The sequence below is a fragment of the Oenanthe melanoleuca genome, chromosome 2 (assembly GCF_029582105.1).
Source record: "Oenanthe melanoleuca isolate GR-GAL-2019-014 chromosome 2, OMel1.0, whole genome shotgun sequence".
Lineage (NCBI taxonomy): Eukaryota > Metazoa > Chordata > Aves > Passeriformes > Muscicapidae > Oenanthe > Oenanthe melanoleuca.
The window spans coordinates 106844376-106871875 of record NC_079335.1 but is presented as its reverse complement, the minus strand read 5'-3'; the positions used below and the strand labels follow the sequence as shown (position 1 = coordinate 106871875).

The following is a 27500-nucleotide window of genomic DNA, read 5'->3' as shown; positions in this document are numbered from 1 at the left end:
TTCCAGTTAATGCTGGGGGGATGTGTGGGCAGCATGAAGTATTAATTGTGGGTACAGTGAGACAGCAGGATAAAAGAGTATCTCTCCAACTTCTCGTGTAAACAAAAATCAGAAACTCTGAAGTTTAATTAAATATCAAAGCAGTGCTGACCTATGCAATCAATATTGCTATTGTGCTCTTCTGCAGTTCACAAAATTTTAGCTTCCTAAAATTACAGAAAACATTACTTTTTATTCATTGATCTGAAGCTTTTATAGTGTAGTCAAATTTTATGGCTTCACTTGCATCTGTACTCTTGTTTGAGGTTTTCTTGCTGGTGTTTCTCCTTTTTTATGTACAAGAAAATGTAATTAGGTCTGCTTAGAGTACCTTCATTAATGACTAGAAAGTAGGAGCAGGGAGTGAAATGTATCTGGAGTGACTTTCTGACTAGATATTGATGATAATGAGCTAAAGGATTATTAAGTTATTTTGCCGTTAGTATCTTTGCCTTCACTGAAGACATTGTTACAGAAATGAGTGTTCTCACTTGCATGTGCGGTGTTTTATTATTGCAGGTGGTAACTGTATGAAAATAACCTAAATTGTAGATTATTTAAGTGCAATGTTTATAAAAAACTGCCTTTGAATGTTATTAATACTTAATTGCTCATGCATGTGTTATTTAAAATAAAACAGTAGCACTCCCCTTCAGACTTTGGTTTTGTTTCTAGGTTGCACGTCTTCAAAAAATCCCTGATGGTGACAATGAGACAATGATTCCTGTACTGTCTTCAAAAAAAGCAAGTGAATTGCCAGTTGATGAAGTAGCAAGTATTCTGCAAGTAAGTAATTTATTCATATCTAAAGAATGTTAGCAAACAATAAATTTGGTATTTCTTGAGAACAGATCTAGTAATTTGAAGTTGATGCATTATCAAGTAGTTTGATGTTAGCTATTACCTGCTTCTAAAAGCAAGTTGATTTTTAAATTGTTACTAGAAATGCTCTAATCTCTTAATATAAAAAGAAAAAAATCAGGCATTTGCAGGGGGAGTGAGATTTGACTTGAAAATGTTTGGATTTGTCTGCTTTGAAAATTGCAATTTGTTAATAAAAATCCTAGAGTTAATCTTGTTAAAAAGTCTGTCTTTTTAATTGCTTCCATTTCTTTAAGGAATCTTGAATGTTCTTAATTTATTTTGGTAGCCTCTGTTGCAAGTGTAGAAACAGGACTGAGAAAGCTACCCATTGTCAGATTTATGAACCATTCAATCTGGGTTAATTTTCATGATAGATGGTCTTTTTTCATTTTCTGTATGCTCGACTGCTTGAGGAGTACACCATGATAAATGTTGGTCACTGGCAGCTCAAGATTTTGAAGCTATTGCTGTCATTTGGCTGAGTCATTGAACTCATGACATAACTCTCAAGAGTCTGAAGGATGCCCACAGTTTGGTTTGTTGTAGAATTTTTTTGCAGGGAAGATCAGCAGTCATTTACAGATGTGAAGCAACATCTACTTCTGTAGTTCTTCTGTGAATTTTGGTTGAATCCCCTGAATACTGCTAAATAGTTTTAAAATAGTAGTTAGTTAGCTTTTATTATCATACAAACATTAGTACCAAGCTTGTCTTTCTGATGTTGCCCAAATTTGTATAATTTAAGGCTGTGTATTTGGTTGTGAGAATATACACTAGCTTCTCAGTGTAATTGCTGCTTTGTTCTTTGCATATTTTAATAGGCTAATCTTCAGAATGGCTTAAAAAACTGTGAAGTTTGTCATAGACGAGCATTTCATGGATGGAATGAATTTGATATTAGTGAAGATGAACCACTGTGGAAAAAATATATATCCCAGGTGAAGATTTTTTTCCTTTCTGCTTTTTGGTTTTAATTCTTTTCCGTAGTTTTGCTCTTTATTTTGTTTTGCTTAGCTTTTGTGTACGTAAACATATTTTGATAAAAGTGGGAAAAATCTATTAGAGTGGGAAACTACAGCTTGTATAATTTATATCTAATTTGCCTATTGAAAAATCTTTTATTTAGGCATATACCTATAAATGTCATAGTGTTTTGATTGTGATTTGTTCTTAAATGTATGTTCATAGCAATCCAAAGGGTGCCATTCATAACTAGCCTGAGGGCTAAAAAAGCAGAATAAACTTCCCTGCAGCCAAACTTGGTCCTGAATTGTACTAAGATCAGAGAGCAATGCATATGACCATTGGTAAATATTTAAATGGAATGTAAAATATGAACAACTTGATAGGAAATTTCAAAAAGCAAAAACTCTGCCTTTGATCTGAGGGTGGAGGTGGGACCTGCCTTGATGATGTTGTTGAGCAGAACTGGCAAGAGTCAAGTGAGAATTTTTCTTACCAGTGTGATATATCTCAAACACATATATACACATCTGATGTGAAAGTGTCACTACTTTCTCCTGCCTACCCATCCCACCCCCCAGCTATACAAGATATTTACACAGATGATTTTTCTAAAGAATTTGTGATGGTAAACATTTTGGTCAGTGTTTGCTGCACCTTGGCTGTGCAGCAAGTGCAACCCTGAAGTTGCACTCTGTGGTTGACTGTGTGTTCCTTGGGAAAGATTAAAAAGACATTCAGTGCTCTGATGATGGTAGTGGTGGGAGCACATCCCATCCTGGCTGTACTGGCATTAATGCCTTATTTTCAAGTGTTTAGGGTCAATTACTCAGATACATCAGAACACTTCTAAGGCATATTGCCCAGGCCTATTTTAGATGGGATTTATTAAGATTCATCCTTGCTTTGAGTGTGCTTATCAGATCTGCTTTTGCAATGTACTTTTTTTGTAGTGTTTCTCAAAAAAAATCACCACGTTAGCAACCAGCTGTCAGAAGCAAGATCCTTTATTTTTTTAGCCTTAAAAAAAAATCTGTGGAAGAAAGATAAAAGGAAAACTTTTATCTTGTAAAACAAGAAATCATGAATTGAAAGTTTAAAAAAATATATTGCTACCTTAATAGTGATCAGTTGCTGGAACAGGATCAGTCTTTTACCTCAAAGACATTTTGAATGTATTTCACGCTTCATTTTGTATGTTTAAATACAGTATAAACAGTTACAGAAGATTATTCTTTTTGCATTTAAAATGTGAATCAAGAAATGTAAGAAACATTTTCTTCCTGTTACATATTGAATACAGTCTTTTCAAGGTCTTTGATATTTAAAAGAAATCGCCTCAAGTAAGCATCTGAACTGTAGAGTTAGCTTTTTTTTGCACTGGTTGATTATAAATACTTTAATAATAGAATAATATGTTTCAAAAATAGATCTGGTGTGCTCTGAGGGATAGATGAAATGGCCTTTCTGTCAAGAGTGTGGCTGAATTACTCTTCTGTTTCATTTCAGTTTAAAAACCCCCTTATTATGCTTCTCCTGGCATCTGCAGTCATCAGTGTTGTAATGCATCAGTTTGATGATGCTGTCAGTATTACTGTGGTAAGCAACTAAAATTCTGTCTTGGTTGGGAGTACTTGGCAATGTGTGACCACATGTGTGTTCAGCATTATGAGAATGCCAGTGTGGGGTGAGATCACTTGACTGCAGTTACCGAGTTTGATTTGTGTGTTATCATTAAATCAGTTTAGTTTGTGACTGGGTTTTGATTTTTTTTTTTTTTTTTTTCCTTGATTGATAGCAGCAATACGTATCAAAATACATCCATGAATAATTTTATGGCTGCTCCTTGCATCGTTTCTATTGGTTAAAATGCCTGTCTAGGTGTTTGTTCAGAGAAGCAATTTTTGGCATATTCTGTGTAATTTTAGTCTTAAATTATGCTTTAATTTCAAATTAAAACCAATATAAACCTTCTGTGAATTTACTTGAAAGATGTAATCTTTTAAACATGAAGAAGTAAAACCTGGACTGTCTAGAAATTGCAGAAGGAAGATAGAAGCTGAAGTAATAAATTTTTGTAGAAGGTTGCTATGTTGCTACATAGGGTGCTAACCTAGTGAGCCAAATATAGTATTCATAACTGTTTGTCACTGCAACTGGCACAGAGAAGAAGACTGTAATCCCTTTGACCTTTTAGGGGTGATAGGTGGTGACTGAAAATCATGATTTCTGTCTGACTAGAGGCACATTCCGGCTGGATTTTCTTCTGTTTTGTCTTACCTGTGCACTTTCTTTGTTGACTTTACTTTTGTATTTAACTCAGGATAACTGGAGGTTTGCTCCTAACTCCTCTAATTTTTTATAAATAATAGTTGCCTTTGAAAGATAAACTATGTGGCCTCTTAAAGATAAAACTTGCAATTTTGAATTTGAGTGTAGTGTTAGTTTGGAATAGTTTTTGTTCCTAAGTTGGATATAGGTGAATTGTTGCATTATGAAATATATTTAATTATCGTGGCTGAAAGTTGAATAATTTCATGTTTTTTCCCCTTGGTTAGAGCCCTTAATTCTATTTCTTAGCCCTCTTGAGCAAGGCAATGAGAAAAAAAACGAGGTAATGAGTGTAAGAGAGCAGTAATTCCTGAATTCTTTGTTACAGCCTGGGAACAAATCTTTTAATAGCCTTGTGAACATTGGTAGAAGTATCTTAAAATATGGAGAAAAAGTGTGATTGAGTTACAGTTATCAGCTGTGGGTTTTGTCTAACTTCTAATTTGTACCACTTAGTCTTATTATTATCGATAATGCCCACTTTGTCACCAAGTGAATATTTGTTTTACTTAATTTTCAGATGATAGTGTGATTTTTGTATGACTATACATTTGTGCTCAGGACCTTGGCAACAAAACTTACTTGCTACAAAAGATCAGAGATATGTATTACTTTTGGTGGCTCTGCTGTCTTGAGCTGCTTCTGCCATCCTTTTAGCTCTGCTGGTACAAATGTAAAACTTCTTGATCTGGACCGGGAACTGACAAATAAAATCATTAAATACTTTCCATTTGGCTTCTTAATGCAAACCATTACACACAGACACAAGCTGAGAGACTGATGTGAGGCCAGGAATGCAAAGCTTTTTCAGGTAGCATGGTCTGTGGAATATAATATAGCTTCCAAAAAACCATGCAGCTGTGGTGGAAATATTCCATGGAAAGATGAAATATGTATATAGTTATTTCCTCATATTCAATTGGTGAGGCTAGTATTTCTGTCACAAATAAGGTGGATTTATTGAAGAGTTCAAGAGAATTTTTCACTTACAAAGTGGTAATATCTTGTTTATTTTTAGTAGTTGCTGTGTGTACTTGAAAGGCTTAATTAATGGTTATTGTGTTAAGGTTCTGTGAGAAATCAGTATAACAACTCAGCTTGGGTAACAAATGCATTTAAATGTAGCAAAACTCAATTTGAAAGTGTTTTGAAGGAGAAGGTGAGACTTGCTTTACAACAAACTGATCTTTGTTGCTTCCTGGAATAGATTAATTTTATTTGCTTACTTTCACATCACATGCTTAGAAGCTCTGTAATGTTTATGTTGAAGTGTTGCAACTAGAATTGTATATGATAGAGGGGACTGTGAGGGCAACTCTTGAGGCCTTAGTACTTATCTTGGATTCTTCCTAATGATCAACATTTTTTTATCATTTTTGTTTGGGATCTCTAACATCTTGTCTGTTTGGATTTTGCCCAGTGTCCTGTTTCACTCTGTGGGTGCCTTGGGCAGTTTCTGAGGCTCATCCTCCTCTTGTTCTTGCTAGACTGTTTTATGGCTCCAGACTGGTTCTTCAGCTTGCTGCCTCTTATCTAGTCTTTCTGTTATCTGTGATGCCCTGTTGTAGTTAACACACCTTTGTTCTGGTCACAGGAAAACACCAGTCAGTTTTTCTGTTTGTGTCATGGGTCTCTTTCCACTACTGTCTCTTACTCTTACTGTTTAGAAACAGGAAGCAGAGGCAGTTTTTCAAGTTTGCTATCAAGTTATTAATCTTATTTTTTGTAAAGTCAGGTTATTGCATTCTTGGACATCACTGAAGCAGGTGCAAATAGATAATGACATTGCTTTATGACAGGCCAGAGAGATACTGAGTGATTTTGAGCATGAGAAAATTAGTTTGTTTCCTGAATCATCTTGTTAATGTGTAGTAACAACTGTGACTCAGCAAAACCAAATGTGATTGCTTGCTTTCATGGTCATTTGGAATGCTTTTATCTCACCCACTTCTCTTCTCTTGCAGGCAATAGTCATTGTTGTCACAGTTGCCTTCGTTCAGGTAAGACAGCTGTTGTCCAGATAAGATCATTGCTTTTATATAAGGTGCATTGCACTGTGAGTGGTTGAGATATCTGCTTTCATGCAAGTCTTTGCCTTTTTTAAAGTGCATGATTGGTCCTGCTTTAACCATGTTGACATTCATGCACCTGTATCAGTGTTATACTCATATATTATATCAGCATATGTATGTGATATTATATATCATATAATATTATGTCAGTATTCTACTCAGCAATAGGAGGACTTGGTAAGGAAGCCCTTGTTATAAGCAGTGTAGAATACTTAAACATCTAACTTCAAAGAAAATATTTTGAAAATGTAAGTCTTGCTTTAATTTTGTACAGAAATGGAAAAAAAAAGATTGTCTTCGTTTCTCAAGTCATAAAAAAGTTATTTTAATTCTGTAAACGCACAGCTTTAGTCAGGGTGTGCCTAAACCAGAATTGCTTTGTGTGTTTTTGCTTTATATATTTACTTACGTTAATTTTGTAACCTGTTTATCAAGTTAAAGATGAGCTGTGTTACCTTCCTTCTCCTAGGGCTAAGAGCATGAACACAGTATTTTTGGTACAATTTGTTAAACTGTAGCATTCAATTATTTGTCTGATGCCTGAGTTTAGAAGCATTTTAGCAAGTATTACAAGAACCTGAAGATATTGAAGGAAAATGCTAAGGACCTCTGCTGTTTTTTCAGAAGAAATGCATGTAGACAAATCTGTAAATTTTTCAGTGTTTGGACCATATCTGCTTTATAACCTATCTAACAAAATTGTTGAAAGTCATCTCTTATCTGCTTGGAATATTACTTAATACAACTTTCTTAATGAAATAAATTTCAGTAGCTGAATTTTATGTTGTGTAAGTTTTCCCTGTTTAAAACTGCAATCTGCTTTATTTTTTAAAAATGTCTCTGCAGGAGTACAGATCAGAAAAATCTCTTGAAGAGCTTAGTAAACTAGTGCCTCCAGAATGTCATTGGTATGTAATTTTGTCCTTTGTGTCCTAAAGAAAATCATAAGAAATTTAATCTGAATTGAGCAAATGGGAAAGATTTTACTGAACTTAGTTCCTGTGTATCAAGTTCTTATGCTGACATAGAACATACTTTGCTTTTGCTCATTTTAAAGATTGTTTATGAGCCTAAAAAATGATGCTGTGTGGTTGCCTCTCTAAATCCTTCAAATGATGTTACTGATGTGTAAACTCTGAGAAACAAGCAGCAAATTAGAAATATTTTCTGGAAAGTGTAGCATTGCAATGTGCAATCAATGGTGTGAATGCTTTTCTCAGCCAAAATGCCAGAGAAGTCATTCTTACTGCTCTTTGTGCCTACAGTGTGCGAGAAGGTCGGGTGGAACACACGCTTGCAAGAGATTTAGTGCCAGGTGATACAGTCTGCCTGTCAGTGGGAGACAGAGTTCCAGCTGATCTACGATTATTTGAGGTATATTCCTAACTTAGATTTAATAACTTTTGATAATTTGTTTTTTGTGGGACAGAGGGGAAGGGAAGATAGCCACTGAGTACTGAAGTGCAGTGTTCTTGTTTGGAGTTCACAACTATCTTGATACAAAATTTGAAGTAATTACTTTCCAAATGTCACATACATTCTTAACTGATGTATGTAGTTTCTTAGTGTAGAATAGGAGAAGAAAGAATTTTTCAATTTTATATATAATGTACATAAAATTATTGAAAATACTATTTTTCCCCTCAATGTTAAGTATGTTGTAAAAACATTGTTTTCAATCTGAATGCTAAGATATTTTGGCATTGGGTTGAAGGTGGTTTTCACTCTTTATTTGCATTAAATTTTAAGGTGTAGTTCCACTGTTCTCCAATAGTGAAATGTCAGAAAATCTTGTGGAATTGTGCTGGTGTAATCTTTTCTCTCTGACGCTTTTTCATCAGTGTGTGTTGTTATATCTTCTAGTTTACTTAATATTTATTTTGTGGTTATTAGCACTGCTGGAAGTGCTTGAGTTGAAGCAATTTTGCTATAGCAGTACTTGAACATTCTCTAAAAATTAAGTGGAATGTGTGTATATATATTCATCTGTCATATTTTGGTAATTTTAGTTGAATGATGTCATTTTTCTATAAGATTGGGCATCCTCAGTTTGTCTGGGCTTTCTATCCTGTTAAGGAAGTGTCTAGATATAAAGATCTGTATGTCCAGGTTATCCACAGTTGATAGTTAATCGGTCTTAATTTCATAGACAAATTCTAAATTTACTAGTTTCTTGACAAATTTGTTTGGATTATGTTGTTAGCCTCTGTAGTGTAGTTGGTACTTGAGTGGTTTTATTTTTTATGACTGCAAACACACTGCTTCCCTTGGCAATTGTGTAGTCCCTGCATTGTTATGAAACTGCTGTTGCAGCAGCACCTACTTTCTTGCTTATATCTGATACCATGGTATGATAGCAGCATGCTCAGGCCTCTTGCAAAGGAAAGCAGAAATGGAATTAGAAGTTTCTCAGCTGTCTGCAGCCCTTAACTAGAAGAGATTTTTTTCCCCATCCTAAACTAGTCTTGCACATCATTTGAAAATAAGAGCCTGTCATGTTATTTTCCTCTTGTGTCTACTGGGCATTGCTACAGGGTGGTAGCAAAAAAGAAAAGAAATTATATGGAGATCATCTTTTCAGAGAAAGAACTAGATTTGTTCTGCATATTCTCATTGTTGCTGTCCTAGAAAACTGTAGAAGTGGTAACTAGGCACTATTTGCTTTGGAAAGGCATTTGTATAAGTGAAAACTTTTCTTCACTGGTCTGATTTTTCAGGGACAATCTTGATTTTCGAAATGAATTTGCAGATCTTTTCTGGCCTAGGTTTTCTGTGTGTTAATGAATGGTCCATCAAGTTTTCTGATCATCTTCTCTAAAGCCAGTGTATTGAATCAAAAACTAACATACCCATAACAGTGTAGACTTGAAACACAATTCCTTTTGATAGTGGTGATAAATACTTCAGAGCTCATGGCTAAATTTGAACAGTAGCAAAGTGGCATCTTCATCTTCCATCTTTGACTGGTGAGAGTTTTGTAGGCGTGATTGTTGCTTTGATGCTCCTTAAAATATTGACGTGTCTACTTATCATATGAATAAATTGGTTATATTTTAATGGTTGGAATTGGGAAACTTACCTTTACACTTCCAGATACTTAACAAAATATTGTCATGCTTTTTACACATTTTGTTTTCAAAGGCTGTGGACCTTTCTATTGATGAATCCAGTCTCACAGGTGAGACAGCTCCTTGCTCTAAATCTACAGCTCCTCAGCCAGCAGCAACCAATGGAGACCTTACTTCTAGGAGCAATATTGCTTTCATGGGGACATTGGTCAGATGTGGAAAAGCAAAGGTAAAATCATTATTGAGAGAGAAGAATATGTTCCATGTTTCAACTATATGAAGACAATTCTTACTTTTTAGGTTTATCTCCCAGTGATTAGTGTGATACTTTGCAGAGCTTTTCTCACTGGTGCTTTTTCATACACTAGTTTAATAAGAAGAATATGTCCATGAGAGCTCAAATTCATAGGGAGCAGATGATGTAAAACTCCTCTGTCTAGGTGTTTTGCTTCTAGAGGTATACTTGTGTGTTTGAAAATGTGTAACAGAAAATATGGTTCTGGCTAGTGTTAGGTGTTACCTGTTTGAGTTTTGCTACTGGTACTTAATAAGTACTTCAGCAGTGCACAGAAAAGCAATTTGTTTCACTGAGGCAAACGGTTTTTTAGGAAAAATTCCCTACTTGTGACAAGAACTAATCCTGTATACAGTGTTAAAATTTGTATTAGGCTAAATGGCATTTGCCCATGATTGGAGTCAAATCTGTCAATAACAACCATTGACACTAAAACTTCAGATTTGATTTGGCTTTGTTGTTTTTTTATTTTTTTTTTAGGGGATAGTTATTGGAACAGGAGAAAACTCTGAATTTGGGGAGGTTTTCAAAATGATGCAAGCAGAAGAGGTAAGAGAAGATATTTAGATGCAAAGACATAGTTTGAAAGTGTATTTCATTCATTAAAACTTTGAATTTATTCTGTAGGAACTTAGTTACTCATACATTGCTTTCAGTATTTTCCTTTCCTCTAGTGAAGCAAATCTTAGCTCTTGGACATGAAAGTAGAAATTGAATGCAGTGCAACAAAATATTCATAGCTGACCTAAAGATAGTAACTGTGAAAATAATACTCTGAACCTAAATATTTACATAGCTTTCTGTTTTGCTAAATTGAATTTTCTGTTGATGATTAAAAACATTCCTTCTGAGATATAACTGGCCTTCTAGGGATCTAATGCCCCTGTTTTGAAAATCAGTTTTATTCTTGCTACCAAGAGTTTTTTGGTCTTGGGGGAAGTGTGGTGGCTTGTTGTTGGCATGAGGTTTTGGTTTTTTAAGAAAATTTTTGATATATTAGATTTGTTGAAGATATCACAAAGCTGTAGGAGAATATTCCTAATAAATATTTCATTTAATTGAAGTGTTTTTGAATCTTGTTGAATGCTGTGTAAGAACAGTCTGTTTTCCTAAAGTAAATATATGGAAATATAGATTATAACTGCATCTTATTCACTGACTGTCTTGAATTTTGCATCTGTGAAGTAAAATGTGATGCAGTCCATTTGTTAACTGCTGCATGTTTGCTATTCATCAAGGCCCCAAAGACACCTCTGCAGAAGAGCATGGATCTCTTGGGAAAACAGCTTTCCTTGTATTCCTTTGGTATAATAGGTAAGATGATAATTGCAAAATATTATCTAATGGCCTGGGAAATGGAAGACTAAATTTCTAAAAATCTTTTGGCTCCTGATTTAATTGATCACTTTGAGTTCATGCCACTAGTCATCTGAAAATTGCATAATGTGACATAACTCTAATCCTAATGGTGTTTACTTGCTTCTTCCTGCAAATGTGTTTTACTGACTTTTTGTCCTCCAAATACTTCCTTTTAAATTGCAATGTGTCTTGGATTCTGATTCAAAGTGTGCATAATGAGTGCCTCACTTAGAAATATGATTGGGGAACTTGACTGGCTGATACTTTCTTCCTCTTTGTCATATTAATGGAATCATGACAGTGAAATAAATAATATTTCACATTTTTATAGGCAGCACAATGGTGAGCCTTGTTCTGATTATTTGAATTTTTTCATGTCCCCATGAGGCTACAGTACATGCTGGTTTTACATTTATCCCCTTGACTGTTTTCTTTATAGGAGTTATTATGCTAGTTGGCTGGTTGCAAGGAAAGCATATCCTTGATATGTTCACAATTGGTGTGAGGTAAGATTTATATTTTGAAATAATGTAGATCGTGCATTACAGCAAGTATTTGAAACTAGTGATCTATTTTACAGTATGCTTGCATACACTGGTCTTAACTTCATGTAAGTGATTCAAAAGGAAAATAGAAAAGGAAATTCATACCTATTTTTAATGGTGCAGTGTGTTTCTGTCATTTCTTAAACTTTACACTCATTTGGTGATTTCTGAGTGTCTTGTGGAATGTCTGCAAACAGGCAATAGAGTTGTATAGTTTGAAGTTTTGTTGCTGAATAAATAAATTAGCTGTAATTTTACAAGACATATGACAAAACTAGTTATTGCAAGTTATTTGAAGCTTTGTGTCATGTAGTTCAATAACTCATCTTTTACTTTAGATAGTCTAACTCCATATTCCTAGAAAAGTTGTGGGGTTGCTGATTACATGGGCAGTGCATAAGGCAGAAAGGTTTCTTTAAGTGACAGGATCAGATTCTGAAGAATTACACATTTGTGGAGGGGAGAAAAGAAACCAAGGAACTGCATCTTTGAGGATTGCCTAATGAGTTGTAATCTTGTTTATATTGTCATCAAGTTTTTTATTTGTTTGTTTTTAAAATGACCTTCAAGGCCATTCCCTCACTTAATTTGCTGCCACATCATGATCTGGCAGTAGCAATTGTGGATCAGTGGTGGCATTTCCCAGTTCTGTTTAGTGCTGACTACACTTATTCTTCACAATCTGGGCTGCTTTGAACAGCCTAATTAGTGTTTTGTGTAGGCAAAACAGATGTACAATTGATTTCTCCCTCTCCCCTATGTTTCTTAATACTTTTGCATAAATAATGAGCAGAAATGATCTAATTTATTTCGTTTGTTGCTGTCTTCAGCAGGTTTCTGATAACGAATGCTATATAACTAGAATCCTAAGGCAAATCCTTTCTTTCTGTTTTAACCTCAGTGACCAGTCATCTACAGAGACAATGTTCTGAACTGTAAATTCATCACTACTGTGTATTCCTGTATAACATTTGAAAACGTATCTGTGTATTTATTTTCACTGCAGTTTGGCTGTAGCTGCAATCCCTGAAGGACTCCCAATTGTAGTAACGGTGACACTGGCCCTTGGTGTGATGAGAATGGTGAAGAAACGGGCTATTGTAAAAAAGCTGCCTATTGTTGAAACTTTAGGTATGACTAGACTAACTTTGAGGTGGTGTTTTTGATGTAAACATTAGGAAATACTAATGACTTATAAGGAAAACAAAGCAGGTATTCTTATTTTGCTAGCAATTTGTTGGCATCTTTAAAACACTCCTGAATTGAATGTGTGTTACACTGGAGCAATTCAGGGAGATGTTTCCATAGACCTTCTAACTACGTTTCTTGAACTGAAATAAAGAATCTGCCAGTTAATAGTATGCCATGCTAGCAATACACTAAACTGTTTGCTGTAAGATGTTCTTGTTAAGTAAGACTTGTAGAATATTTTTGGAATTTTAACTTTTTGATGTAAATTTATGAGTGATATTGACAGTTGAAAACAAATCCATATTTGAATATTAGAAAAAGCTTCGTAATCATAATGCACCTTCAGGATGTTATGCTGCTTGTATTAGAACCTAAAATAATTTAAAGACTTTAAAGCTCAAAGAAGTTCTGTGTGCAGGTTGAGTTATAAAACATGTAAAGCACAGGAGATGGAAAAGAAATAGAAATACTAAGATAAATAATTCTGCCACATCTGAATTCCTTTTTGCAATTTGAAGATTGGGAAATTTTTTTTCCAATGCCTCTAGCAGAGTTTCATTAGTGTTGCAAGGTTTTTTGTTGCTTGTACAGTTCCTGCTGTCATGTCCAGAAATGTCAAGATGCTGCAACACTCTCAGAATCTCAATTCCAAAGTTAAAAAGGCATATACAAATGTCACATTTTTGTAATCTTTTCCGGCTTATTAAAATTTGTAGGCTTATTAGTAAGTCACACTTGTGTGACACTTAATATGGCTAGTGTTAAATACATGTTGTACTTTTTAATAAAGAAGAATGACTTCTGTAAAGCAGGCTCTTAGTTTTTCTCCTCACCAGGAATCACAACTGAGATTTCAGTAACATAGCTTGAGATACAGCAGAATAAAATAAAGGAGAGGTAGTGAGTGGACACATTTTGTATAAATTGTGAATTTGTGATTTAAATTAGGTTTGGAGGGGCTTGTTATTTATTGGACAAACTGTTAAAGAATCTTGTACAATTATTCATTAGTCATTGAAAATTTGCTTTCTTTCACTTGTTCTTATTCACAGTCAGCTGCAATATTTCTAGAAATTTGCTCAGCTTGCATACTTTTGTCTTTGTTCGTTACTCTGTTCTAAACAAGAATTGTCTTATGAAAGTTAATTTGTTATTTCAGGTTGTTGCAATGTCATTTGTTCGGACAAAACTGGGACTCTGACAAAGAATGAGATGACTGTTACCCATATTTTTACTTCTGATGGACAGCATGCTGAGGTATGTAGTATGACACTTAGACTTGAATTTGCCTTTTTATTTTGTTGTGTATATCAGCTGTAACATGCTGGACTGCAGGTAAAGCATCAGTTAAGAAAGCATAAATTTGTTGTACTAAGCTCCTGTACCTCAGTTTATTTAGTATGCAGCCCTTGAGCTGTGCTGTCCAAGCCTTCTCTGGTTACAGAAGCATGTTTTTATATATATTTACACATATATATAAATTTATATATATTTATACATATATTTTGAAAATATATGTTAAGTTCTTGAAAATTTTGGTGGCTGTAGGTCATGCACAGTAAGAGACGGATGCTAAGATAGACAAGTTTAGAGATTGTGTTTTTCTTCAGTACAGAAAATTGAGGCTATTTTCCTCTTTCAGGTACAAAGAAAACCCCCTAAAATTTACACGTTCCAAACATTTAAAGTGGAGATATCCAAATTTTTGCCTAAAAGACAAAAGATCTATTGTGTGAACTGTTCATACTGAATATGCACTGTCATTCTTTTTTTTTTATAATGGATGGACTTTCAAGTAGGAGCAGGACATGAAACAGTGATTGTTGATATTAGGGAGTTGCTGGAAAGACTGATGATATAAATCCACAGAAGAGAAGCAAAAGCAGCAGGAATGGAAAAGCAGTGAGGTGTGGAACTGGATGTGGGTTCATAGGAATGTTTTAATCAAGTTCCTAAATTCTCAAACTTCCTGATTAGGGCTTTATTTCCACAATAGATGTTAATAGATGGTCTTGTAATTTTATTCTGTAAGAAAAAATATTAACATTTTTTCACATTCTTTCCTATTAATTGCTTATATTTTGTTACATATCCTGATACTTGTTTTTTTAATTGATAAAAGTTTATATGAATACTGCTATTAGCACAGTTGCATCTGGGTCAAATCAGCTCCTTTTTCCTAATGGAAAGAACTTAAAATGGCTGTGAAATATATTAGCTGTTAATGCTGTAGATATGAAGACTTTTTTGGGATCCTAGTAGGATGCCTGGTTTTATGCACTAAAAATACAATTTTACTGGTTTTAACACCTTTCTGATGTCTAAACTGAGTGGCTGTTCAACTGTTTTTTGTTTTTTTTTTTTTTAATAACTCGATGGAAGTAGGACTCTGCTCTGTAATAACATTCCCCTGCAGGGGATATGCATTATTAATCAGGGTGAAGACAAATAGGAGGAAAAAAATTAGAAAGCAAAAGAAAGAAGAAAAAAGAAAGCATGCTTAATACTTTATGGAAACAACATACACTACATTTTTTATGTTAAGGATAGATTGATACTAGTTAAAGAAATTAGTCTCTGATATATTTTATTGGACTCAGACTGTTGCTAGAAGCTGAGTAAGACGAATTTATGCACACTGAGTAAAAGCAGCCATTATGAATGACCTTTTGAAATTCTCCTGTAGTTTATAATAAAAAGCTGAGAGCAGTTAACCTGATGAACACTAAGTTGCATGCTGCCTGTGGCTGCTTGTCTTGCAGGTTACTGGAGTAGGTTATAACAGGTTTGGAGAAGTGATGCTTGATGGTGAAGTTATTCATGGTTATAACAACCCATCCATTAGCAAAATTGTGGAGGTAAGATCTTGGCAAAGAAAGGTAAATTTTGACTTATGATGTAGCATGAGAGTTTTGTATGGGATTTACTTTGTTTTCTGTTTTCTTCCCTTTCCTTCCTCGTCTTTTAGGCTGGTTGTGTGTGCAATGATGCCTTGATTAGAAACAACACATTGATGGGGAAGCCAACAGAAGGGGCTTTAATTGCACTTGCTATGAAGGTGTGTACTTGATAGTTCTTTTTGGAATCATGGCAGGTGGGAAATATGTAGAAATAAGTTGTGGCTTTGTTTTTCTCATTTTCTTCTCTTTTGGATCTCCTAGATTTGTATTGCAACTGCTCATCTCCTATGTTTTTCTTGTAAATCTTGGGCATTCTGAAGGATCAGAAAAAAATATTTACGAGTGAAGTAAAATCTCTATTTTCATCTTTTTGCACTTAGTACTGTCTTTTTACTTGCCACAAACTGATTTACCTGTTGAATATTGACTGTACTGTCTCTTTCCTAGTTTCATATCAGTAGCAGAGGGAAGTTGATGACTGATGTATTGGTGACTGCACAATTTATAGTGCCTCTTAAGTGCAGGGCTTTTGAATTGTGGACACTGTGCTGGAGTGTTTGGGTTTTCTTCTTTTGAGGAGGGGTGGGTTGCAATTGCTATTTTGTGTAATGCTGTGACACACCCATTACAGCTACTGAGAAATGTAGCAAGGCTCGTGCTGAAGCCTGAAAGAAGTTTCAAGGTGTTTTCAGTGCTAGTTTGTCAAGAAGTCTATCTAAATTGGAGCAGTGTGCTCAGAAGGCAGTTTTGGAGATAAAATTGTTCTTCAATTAAGTGATGTTTGCTCACTAAGATGTTCCAACAAGTCTTCAAATTTCATATCTATTTGAAAAGAAAAGGTCCTGACATTGTGGTGATACTCTATATCTGTTTTATACAGATGGGTTTAGATGGAGTCCAGGAAGACTACATAAGGAAGGCTGAATATCCCTTCAGCTCAGAACAAAAATGGATGGCTGTTAAATGCATTCACAGAACACAGCAGGTAAACTTAAATCACTATTTCCATGAGCACTGGCTTTCTAGAATGGTTATCCACCTTGTTTAATATCTTCATTTCTCGCTTCAGGAGTTTTGGAGGGCTGGCAGTAGTGCACAGTCATGGAAATATGGTTTGATAATAGACACAGCTTTAGTTTCAAGCTCTGAAGTAGAGAAAAGGAATCCCAAGAAATAATTTCCATAAAAGGCATCCTGGGAAAGTGTTTTAAGTATTTTGAAAACTGAGACCTTGAATGTATACTTAGCTATTTTTCCTTCCTTCTTCTTCCTTCTCAAACACCTAAAGCAATTCTGCCAATCTTCTTCTGTTCCAGTGCTGCATAGTTATGTAATGAATTAAGAACAAGACTATGCATTGATGTTCAATAATAAAATTTCATTTGCTTGAAAACACAGGATTTCTGGTTTTGATGCAGACATCACATCCCCAGTGTTGACAAATTTTATTGATGCCAACACTGGCATGGATTATCAATAAAACCCACTCTTTAACATCTTTTTCTCTCTTCTGGTACTTTAGCATACATATGTGCATTCATGTTTCATTTAGATCCATATCCTTGTTTTTGTTACAAGTATTGACATAATCACTGCCAGTCTGATAACTGGAGCCTTCTAGACAAAATGTGCAACAACAGATCTTATATTTGATTTAATAAAAATCCTCCATTACTTCAGACCAAAACCAGGCTTGCTGACAGTGTTTCCAGTATTACTGAAAAATCTTTGCTTTGGGAAGAAAGCATTTGACTCCTTTTAGCTATATGGGTTATATTGTTGATTATCCATGTCTGTATAAAAAATGGTGAGCAGAAATTGGTATAAGATTTTAATCCATGTAAAGACTTACTGTGTCTGTGTTTTGGAATCAGCAATTTTAAAAGAATGTTGGAAAATTGATAACAGATTTAAAGGGAGCATAAATTATTTGAAGACTATGAAAATACAGTGGATTTAGAAACTTGAAAGTCTCATCAGTTAAGCCTATCATGAAAGACTGAGGTAACTTGACTGCTGTGCATATAAATAACTTCACAGGAAGAAAATACGTAAATTAAAAAAGAGCTTTTTAGTTCAACTGGAGAGAAGAGGGTTTACCAGTGACTGGAAATTTAGCTGAGGCAGCAGTTCTTAATGGAAAGGTGGGGAAGAGAAGGAATGAGTTGATTTAGTGCTGGACTTGAGTGTTTGAGGTAGATGAGGGACTCAGTCCCATACCATCCTCTCAAGGCTAGATGGCTATTTGGAAAATATTAGTTATTAGGCCTTGTACAAGAATGGAGGCAATGTTTAATGACCTGTGCAGCTGGTCTGATGATGAGCTTAAGGTCTTTCTGGTCTAATGTCCTGTATAGGTTGAATTTCTGTCCTTTGCATGGCCTCTTAGTCTGTAATCTGTGGTTTGCAGTGCCTGTGTTTGATGTCTATTGAAGTAAGATATTGATTATTACCTTGGCTCTTTTGACTTTACAACCCTTGAATGTACACTGTCTAGAGACACTCAAAATAGCAGATTTTTGTTTAGAAGCATAGGTTTGATTTGCATTATGTTCTTAAGATTGTGAAGAGTACACATCTGTCATTCTTATGTATCCATGTGTGTAGTACTTGAGTATGTGTAGTTATGCATACAGCTCTTTTTTTCTTTTAGGACAAACCTGAGGTTTGCTTTATGAAAGGTGCTTATGAACAAGTCATTAGATACTGTACATCGTATAACTGTAAGGGACAGAGCCTACCCCTGGTGCAGCAACAGAGAGAGCAATACCAGCAAGAGAAGATGTCTATGGGTTCTGCAGGGCTTAGAGGTAAGGCTGTTTCAGTCTCTCAAAATAACAATTTCATTTAAATGGCCACTGCTTGTTACAAAAAACCAACCCTAAACCAATAACAGCAAACAAGAGCAACCCAAAACGCTGGTTTTTTTTTGGTTGGTTGGTTGGGTTTTTTTTTTGTTCAGTAAGTGCCACTGTGTTGTTTTTAGGCCTGTATAACAACATGATTAAACTGCAGAGGGTGAGAAAGGGCACTGTTGCCTCCTGTCGTCTTTTGCAAATGACCATAACTGAACAGCACATTCCTACTTAATGACTTCCATACCTTATTATAGATGCCTGTGGGATTTTTTTTCTTTTAATGTGAATGTGTTTATTTGTCCATTACTTTGGGTCCTGTCGTCTTCATGAATTCGGCTAGCAAAACTGATTGCAGGTTGGGAGATGCCATTAGAATTATCTTCTGTGTTAACAAGGTGTATAGAATGTTAGATAAAACAAAGTATTTTTCACAAGATGATTGACAGGAGTTCATTATGGGCTAGGGTTATATGTGACTGGCTTTCTTTGGCCTCTGTAAAGAGATCATGCACAGCTTTTTAATATTTTGTTTTTAAAGGGAGGAGTACTCTGTGGTTCAGGAATTTCCTAAGATGCAAATTATTAGAAGCTGAGAGGATATGCTAGGAGTGATATTGTTTTTCTGTTTTATTTGAGCAGTCATTTGTTCTGTCAGAAAAATCAAGGGTAATGTTTTGAAAAAGGTAAACTTGCTTTTTCCTTACAACTCTTGATGACGTTTAAATATATTTGAAGTAAGAATCCTACTTTAAAAGACATTCCAGAAAATATTTAGCATGTACTCAATGAAATCTGAATAGGTAAAAAAAAAAAAAAAAAAGCAGAAAATAAGTACGTTAATTGATCCTCCCTTTCATCCTAATGCATAAAAGAAATGCACAAAGAAGTCACAAATCTAGATGTGGTTCTCTTTCTACACAGTCAAAATATAAACACTTAGAGATGAGAATAAATAGGAAAGTTGTCTTTAAAACCTGGCTGTTTGGTAAGGAATTCTTTAGAACACAAGAGAGTACATAAGTAGGTTATTGTGAATGCTCAGCACTGCTATTAGCAAGATTTAAAAAAATTAAAATATCCAGCCCTTTGTTTTATGCTGACCTGCTAGTTTGAAACAGTTGTTTTAAATGCTGTTATAAACATTAATTTCAGATCTTAACATTTTTATTCCTTCTTAAAAGTTCTGGCCTTAGCTTCTGGTCCTGAATTAGGACAGCTGACATTTTTGGGGCTTGTGGGAATAATCGATCCCCCACGGACTGGTGTAAAAGAAGCTGTTACTACACTCATCACCTCAGGAGTTGCAATAAAAATGGTTACTGGAGATTCACAGGAAACTGCAGTTGCCATTGGTATGAATACTTCACTTCCTTTCATCTTTTGTTTTCTGCTTAGCTAATTGTTAGGAAGTGTGCATATTAAGTCTTTAATATTTGTGAGTTCTGTGTTTTGGATTAATGTATGGCACAGTGGAATTAAGACTGGGGAAAAAGACTCAAAAAACCCAGCACCCTAGCCTGAAGTGATATTTTGGTTTCAGCTTGAATAGCAGTTTTTCCAGTTTGGTTAATATATGGCTTTGGCTGTTTGAAACTGTATTTTTTTGTGTGTTTACTTATTATATATGCTTGACTTCAGATTCTTACTGTTACATCACCTCCACCATCCTCCCAAGCCTCAGCTTTGGATGCTTGTCTCTGACACAGGGATAAGCTAAAAGAGCCAGTGACAAGGAGTAATGATGTATGGCACTTCAGTGCTGTCTAGTACAGTTTTGTCCATACAACTAAGTTTGAACCTTAAGTATTATAAATAAATATTTAAACAAACTACTTAATTTCTTTTTACAATGCAATGCATTAAAGAACAAGCACTTTAGTTAGAATAAGACTTCTTTACAATTGTAAAGTTGAATGTGCATGTGCAGAGTATACCCCCAAACTCAGAGTATTTTATCAGAGGTTTTTTTCTTTCCTTTGTCTTCCTCATGTTACTTTTAATTTTCTGTTATGTTATTTTTGAACCGTAAATTCTTTGAGAAGACTGAAATCCTCTATTTGTTCATATGACACCAGAATCAACTACAGACCTTTAGACCTAAAAAGACTAAGCAAATAAGTACCAGATTTAGGATAGACTTTGTAGCATGTTGTTTTTATTCAAGAGTTCATCTAATTTACTCCAACATACTGAATCAATAATGTAGTGAGATGTTCTGCTCCAGATATTTAAACTCTGAAATGCTGCAGAAAATATTAGAATAAAAAAAAAATAAATTGGTATTTAATGCCTTAAAAGGGTTAATTATTATAATAAGGTTTTTTTATTACTTTTTTACAGCTAGTCGACTAGGATTGTATTCCAAAAATTCACAGGCAATCTCTGGAGAAGAGATAGATGATTTGGATATTCAGCAGCTTTCTCAAATAACACCAAAGGTTTGTTTTGATATACTACTTACTGAAATGTGGCAAAGGATGCATTTACATATTGAGAAATTCTTCTTCTCTGTGGCAAGTTAAAATGTAATTTCAGAGTTACAAGTAATATTGTTCTAGTAACTATCTTTTGGTCTGACATATGATCAATATGATAATCTATTTCTTTGAACTTACACAGTTATCTTTTTAGGGAGTTTATTACTTCTGTCTCTTTTAATGACTCAGGGGTTTTTTTATCTTAAACTTTCATTTCTCCACCTCTCAGTGAACATCACCTTTTTGTATTATTAGGCCATTTTATTTCTGAGCAACCCAGTTCATTTATATAGTCTAGGAGACTGCATGTTCAGACAGTCCATTCTTTTGTAATTCATGAGAGGACTTGTCTGTGTTTTTAATGATTTTGATCGATCTGAGGTCACTAGTTGGGAATTTTGAAAGAGTCTATTTATTAAGTTACTGCTTAATACTTTTTTAGTTATTAAATAACTAAATGGATTAACCAATGTCCAAGTTATGAATGTGAAGACAGTCAAATGCAATAGAAGTTCTGGTTTAGCTATGTTGCAAAATTCATGCATCAAAATGCTGCTCTGTTAGCAAAGGACTGCAAAATTGCACTGCAGCATGCTTGAGCCTGGTGTAAGCAAGCCAAAAGCCAGTATTTGCAATCAAGAGATGTGCATGTCAGCTTTTCTTAGTGACTCACAGAAACTGAGAAAAAGAATTGTGTGGCAAATAGTAATTTTTGGTTTATTTGGCAATAGGTGTTCTTAAGGGCTGTAAATAGCCATATTAAATAACTGAAGTAAATACAAATTTACTTACACATGTTTGACCTTTGACCCAATTGCTTTTTTAGGTGTTTGCTTAAAATCTTATTAGGAATTAATTAAAATCAACTAATAAGATTGATAGCTGTATACAGTCTAAAGAAATATTTGGTAAGAAAAATAGGCTTCTTGAAAAGGAAAAATGCTAACTATATGGAGATTAAGGAAAACTAAATTTCACATGCTCAAATTTCAATTTACAGAGAAGTCCAGAGACCAAGAAAAATCTGAAAACTTGTCTGTCCAAGTCAGAATTTTTGATTTGCTTTAAAACTTCAGTTTTTAATAATATGCTATAAACCAGTAAAATTGAAATATTCTGAATAGCTTGTCACTTGTGCTGACAAGGAAAAAGGATGTTGATTGTAGAGTCAGCATCACAATTGCCTGCATGAATTTAGTCAGGAAGGCCAGCAGCAAGCCATTATACCTCCATTACTTCATTATTTTAGAAGGCTTTTAAATTGCACATTCTATCTTGAAATAAGTAGCACTAACTTTGTTTACTAGAACACACTTTGAATCTTCTCTAAAATTAATGATTTCTCTCAATTAAAAATACAGCTCACTGGTGCTTCAGCTTAAGGGCTAACAAGAATACAGTTGGCCTTTGACTGTATTTTTTTACCCTCTACCTTAATAGAATTCAATGCAATTCTTTACATATCTGAAATTTTCACCACTACTTCATTACTCTTTCAATAGGTTGCAGTATTCTACAGAGCCAGTCCCCGGCATAAATTGAAAATTATAAAGGTATGTCTTATAGAGGCTCAAATGCTGGACTGTTGCTATGGGTATTGCCTGTGCTGCTTTACTTAAATTGTAATGTCCTACAGTGTGTCACGATGAAATTAGATATACATCTGATTTGTCACTGAAGTGTACTTGAAAATATTACGTAGAAAAATGCATAGTGCCCACAAGGAATAGGTAGCTAACATTGTGCTTTCTTCTATGTAGGGAGCTAGGGATTGATTGAGATTTTGTGTCATGTTGCAGTTGAATTGACTAGGAACTTGAAAACCATATTTCTGATACTTGTCAGATGAGATAAAAGGGAATGAATTTCAAGCCCATGTCTGTGGCAATGCCTCTATTCAGAAGTTAACAAAAGAAGGTAGCAAAGAAGGACGGACTCTGGTGTAACAATTGGAACAATCAGAAAAGTGACAATAAGGAGAAGTCAAAACACTGAGACCATAGGGATGCATGTAAGATTTATAAAAAGGTGATAATGGTAATATGAAAATACAGTATCTTCTATCTTTCTCTAGAGTTTTTTCTTTCCCTTAAAGGCAAATTTTATATACCCTAGATTTAAAATTTAGGCTGTCTGAATGTACAAACTGAAGTTTAATCAAAAATCTTGTATAAAAATTATTTAGAACAGAAGCAGCTGCTTTTTTCTTTAGGACATTACAGTGCAATTATAGGAAATGGGGGAGGGGGAGCAGTGATACAAACCTTGTATCTAGAATAATTTTTATAGGATGGGTTATTTCAATCCCTGATTTAATTTCTTTTCCTTCTCTTTAGTCCCTGCAAAATAATGGTGCCGTAGTAGCTATGACAGGAGATGGAGTGAATGATGCTGTTGCTCTGAAGGCTGCAGATATTGGTGTAGCAATGGGACAAACTGGAACAGATGTTTGTAAAGAGGCAGCAGATATGATCCTCGTGGATGATGATTTTCAGACAATAATGTAGGTGGCCTTTATGTGCATATGTACTATATAGCTTTAATGAGGTGTTGCCTTGGTTAAATCAGTAGAAGCTTCCCTGAACTTGTAAGTGTAGCTGCTGTAAATGAATTTTCTGCTCAGTCAGGAGTATTAGCATGGTTGGAAACATACCTGGGATGAAATTGGGAGTCTATTAGTGGTTAGTAGATTTCATTCAATTTCGTACTTCAGAAGTATAAGAGTACTTAAAGAATGACAGAGCGTGGCACTCAAGATTTTAAAAAATTACGTAAATCTTAATTTGTTTTCAACTCTTAAATGTGGTGATTTCAGAAAAGGAAAGAAAAATTAATAATTTAGATATCACAGGTGAAAATAGGTTATTAGCATCTGGTAACCAGCTGTTTGTACTTGTTAATTTTTTTTGGTTGGCGTGTTTCAAAAATAGCTTAGCTAAACTTACGCTATTTTGACTTTAATTCATCTGACTTTTGAAGGTAGTGATTGTTGACAGAGCTGAATGCTGTCTGGCAAAATAGCCTTCGTTTTGAAATTATGCATCAATCTCAGAACACTTCAGTTCCAAAATATGACACTTAGCCCTTGGGAAGAAATGAAATGGAGAAGTACAGTATAAGAAAATCTACCTATGTAGCAGTATGTCAGAGGATGATCTGAGGTTGTCACACTAATTCAGCCAAAAGAAATGTGCTGTTATGCAAAAACATAACAGAGAAGGGAATCATTTTAACATGATCAGAAGAATACATAGGAGGGACATCTGCAGTAGGTACTTTACATAGGCTTGGTGAGGTTTTTACTGGAATGTGTTATCCAATTTTGCTCACTTTATCAGGAGAATTGTCAATAGAAGAGGGTGAATGCTAAGGAAAAAAAGAAGTATGAATTTCCATATTTTTACATCTTTAAATTTTTCTGTTTTAAGTTACTGAAAGAATGCTATTTCATTATTGGGAGAATGGAAGAAAAAAAAATCAGTTTTATTTGCAGCAAAGTAGGCTTGATTTGGGTACCAGAAAACCCTTTCTCACTGCAGTAATAGTGATAATGTGATAGGCAAGTTGTGACACATGCTAGGGGTTGTGAAAATGGTCTGTACATATTTAATTTATTTTAGAGGAAGAATACATGGTCCTCTAAAGCCATGCTGTATTTCTGTGTTTTTTTTAGCATGGGGTGGGGGGGGGTTGTTGACTTTTTGGGTTTTGTGATTTTTGATTTTTTTTAAATTATCTGACTTGATTTAGAAGCTCTTATCAAGGATGGTAGTGAATTTTGTACATAGAGGAGATCTTATTCTAATAATTACATTTTGAAAGTTAAGTATCTGGAAAAATAACTTGTGATTATTCACAATCACAGAAGAATTTGGGTTCTAATAGTCAAGTTGAAAAACAATGACATAGATTAAAGAACCTCAACTCCATTTGTTTCTTGCTGCTTAAATGAATAGCTTTTTTGTTTGTTTTAAGCATTTGTCTAGTAATGTAATCTTTGTTTTTAATTGCAGGTCTGCAATTGAAGAGGGTAAAGGAATTTATAATAATATAAAAAATTTTGTTAGATTTCAACTGAGCACGTAAGTTTGAAAAGCTGTCAGTATCAGAAGTTTCTTGTGAATGAATCAAAGCATGAAGCAGATGCATAAAATCATGTTAATACTGTAAATTTTAAGTAGGATGCTGATATACTGTGCTTTTGAGTTTTCACTATTTTGTATTTGGCGGCTTGTTTTATTTTTAAGGACCCAGAAGATAGTGCAATGAGCAGACATGTAATTTTGTCACAGTTCTTCCTGTTGAGATGTGTAAAGTCAGTTACTGAAGGGATAATGAAAAACAGTATAGCTGGTTTTGGGTCCCTGTTTAAATGAGAAGCTTGTAGTCAGTCCATCCCTCCTTAACCAGAACATGTATGTATTCAAATGGAGGAAACCAGGGAATCAGGAGTTAGTTTTTCTGAAATGCATTTATTGGTTTGTGGAATAAGCTAACTATATGGAGCTGATTTCCTTTCTTTGCCCATAAGGATTCATGTGCTAGCTATATAATGTGCATGTAAGACAAGAGGACGAGAGTTTATTAAGCCTTAGTTTCAAATTTTTTGTGAGTTTATCTTACTGGGTCTGGATTTGGGGACATGGTTTTTCTCTTCACCATGTCGATCATGTACTATTTTGAAGCCTTCATGACATTTCAGAGTGGTCTAAAATTTGTAGAAGTTAAAAAAAACAATCAAACCTAAAACCTCAAACTCAAAAACGCCCTGCAAAAATCCCAACCCACAAAAAACAATTAGCACCCAAAAAAACCCCAGAACAACAACAAAAGAATTCAACAAAAACTTCCAACCAGACAAAATCTAGAAAATATGAATTTGTTTACCTGCAAAAACACTGTAAGAAATGGCATATACTTTCAGTCTTACCAAGACTAGACTAGGAATCTGCTGCTGAAAAATAACTAAGTATAGATGTTCTAGGAAAGTGTGCTTACCTGTTTTTGGTGAATCAGTTACCCTTTGGTTTTTTCTGTCCCTCTTTGTTTGTGGTGAAAGTATTATAGGGTTCAGTACAGTGCTAAATTTGGAATTATTATAAGGCTTGCTCTCTTCTTCTTGGTTATGAAACCTCTTAATCTTGGACTGAGAGCAATTAGTGCATGCTTGTTTACAGAGGTTTCTAATGCTGAGCTTGCATCCAGCTAATCTGTCTTTCAGTCTTTGGCCTGGCCTTTTCATCTTGCTAGTAATAAACAGTGGTTGTAGGTATTTTTAAGGAGCTTGAGTTGTACCTTGCCTTGACTGACCAGGCAAACCAGTGACCAGGTGCACAGAGTGAGTTTGTTTACATCAGGAGTGAAAAAGCAATTTGTTTTTCAAAACCATATTTAGAAGTTCCACTTTAGGCACAAGAAAAGTTAAGGACCTAGTTCCTCACAAAAAAATAGGGGATGGTGAGTGATAACTATGAAATGTTACCTATGGGAGGTTTTAAAATGCAAATTTGCTGCCTTTTCATTGCCAGAGCAATGCTGTTTTAAATATGGACTGTATCAGAATGAGTATTCTAAAGAATTTCATGCTCTAACTTAAAAGTTTGACTTAATATTAGTCACGATTCATACTGTCAAAATTGTATCTACTCTTAAACAGTTGAAGTGTTGATTACAAAGCAGTTATCAGTGGATCTTCAGAAATGTTCCATGCTGACAGTTGTAAAAATGGATTCTTTCAACAGGAGTATAGCAGCACTGACTTTAATCTCACTGGCTACATTAATGAACTTTCCTAATCCTCTCAATGCCATGCAGATCTTATGGATCAATATTATTATGGATGGACCTCCAGCTCAAAGGTAAGTAATTACTCTTAACTCTGTTAGGTTCTGTAGTCCTTTTATTTCAACAAGGGAAATGGTTACTCATAAAGAAAACTGTGATGTGTTAAACTTCAGTGAGATGTTTCAGAAATAGCAGACCTCTCTCTACAGCTTCTTGAAAGGTGGTTGCAGTCAGGTGGGGGTTGGTCTCTTTAACCAGGCAGCAGTTGTCAAAACAGGAGGACACAGTCTTAAACTGCACCAAGGGAAATTTAAGTTGGATGTTAGGAAAAAGTTTTTTATGGAAGGAGTGATAAATTACTGGAATGGTCTGCACAGGGAGGTGGTAGAAACACCATCCCTGGATGTGTTTGAGAAAAGACTGGATGTGGCACTCTGTGCCATGGTTTAGTTGAGGTGTTAGGACATGGGTAGGACTCGAAGGGCTGATCTTGAAGGTCTCTTCCAATCTAGTGATTCTGTGTGAACTTTGTCTGTGACTTCAATGTTTGCAGTATGTTTCTATGTTAATTTATTTAGTTTGCTTTGGTATCTAATTATATGGGGGCAGCAAGGATACCTAAAGATCCATGGATATGCCCATGAAACTTGCATGCAGGGTTCTGACTTCCCTCTGGGTACTTCCTCTGACCCTCTTCACTGCAAGAAGATGGTGGAGGGAGAGATGGTGAGGAACTAACATTAAATCCTCTGTT

General features: G+C 34.9%; 1 protein-coding gene across 16 annotated transcripts in view; it reads left to right on the top strand.

Annotated features, from left to right (window-relative positions):
* The window catches only part of ATP2C1 (ATPase secretory pathway Ca2+ transporting 1), a 63633-nt gene that overhangs the window by 31432 nt on the left and 4701 nt on the right, over positions 1 to 27500 (top strand). For all 16 annotated transcript variants that reach the window (XM_056483044.1, XM_056483054.1, XM_056483046.1 and 13 more), the window contains 22 exons: positions 715 to 825; positions 1725 to 1841; positions 3376 to 3465; positions 6162 to 6197; positions 7116 to 7177; positions 7535 to 7643; positions 9411 to 9566; positions 10113 to 10181; positions 10871 to 10946; positions 11431 to 11497; positions 12543 to 12667; positions 13887 to 13984; positions 15490 to 15585; positions 15696 to 15785; positions 16508 to 16612; positions 18281 to 18437; positions 19667 to 19837; positions 20826 to 20923; positions 22465 to 22515; positions 23299 to 23465; positions 24976 to 25044; positions 26704 to 26820. In XM_056483044.1, the coding sequence (XP_056339019.1) occupies positions 715 to 825; positions 1725 to 1841; positions 3376 to 3465; positions 6162 to 6197; positions 7116 to 7177; positions 7535 to 7643; positions 9411 to 9566; positions 10113 to 10181; positions 10871 to 10946; positions 11431 to 11497; positions 12543 to 12667; positions 13887 to 13984; positions 15490 to 15585; positions 15696 to 15785; positions 16508 to 16612; positions 18281 to 18437; positions 19667 to 19837; positions 20826 to 20923; positions 22465 to 22515; positions 23299 to 23465; positions 24976 to 25044; positions 26704 to 26820 (2237 nt within the window). The remainder of the gene's footprint in view (positions 1 to 714; positions 826 to 1724; positions 1842 to 3375; positions 3466 to 6161; positions 6198 to 7115; positions 7178 to 7534; positions 7644 to 9410; positions 9567 to 10112; positions 10182 to 10870; positions 10947 to 11430; positions 11498 to 12542; positions 12668 to 13886; positions 13985 to 15489; positions 15586 to 15695; positions 15786 to 16507; positions 16613 to 18280; positions 18438 to 19666; positions 19838 to 20825; positions 20924 to 22464; positions 22516 to 23298; positions 23466 to 24975; positions 25045 to 26703; positions 26821 to 27500) is intronic.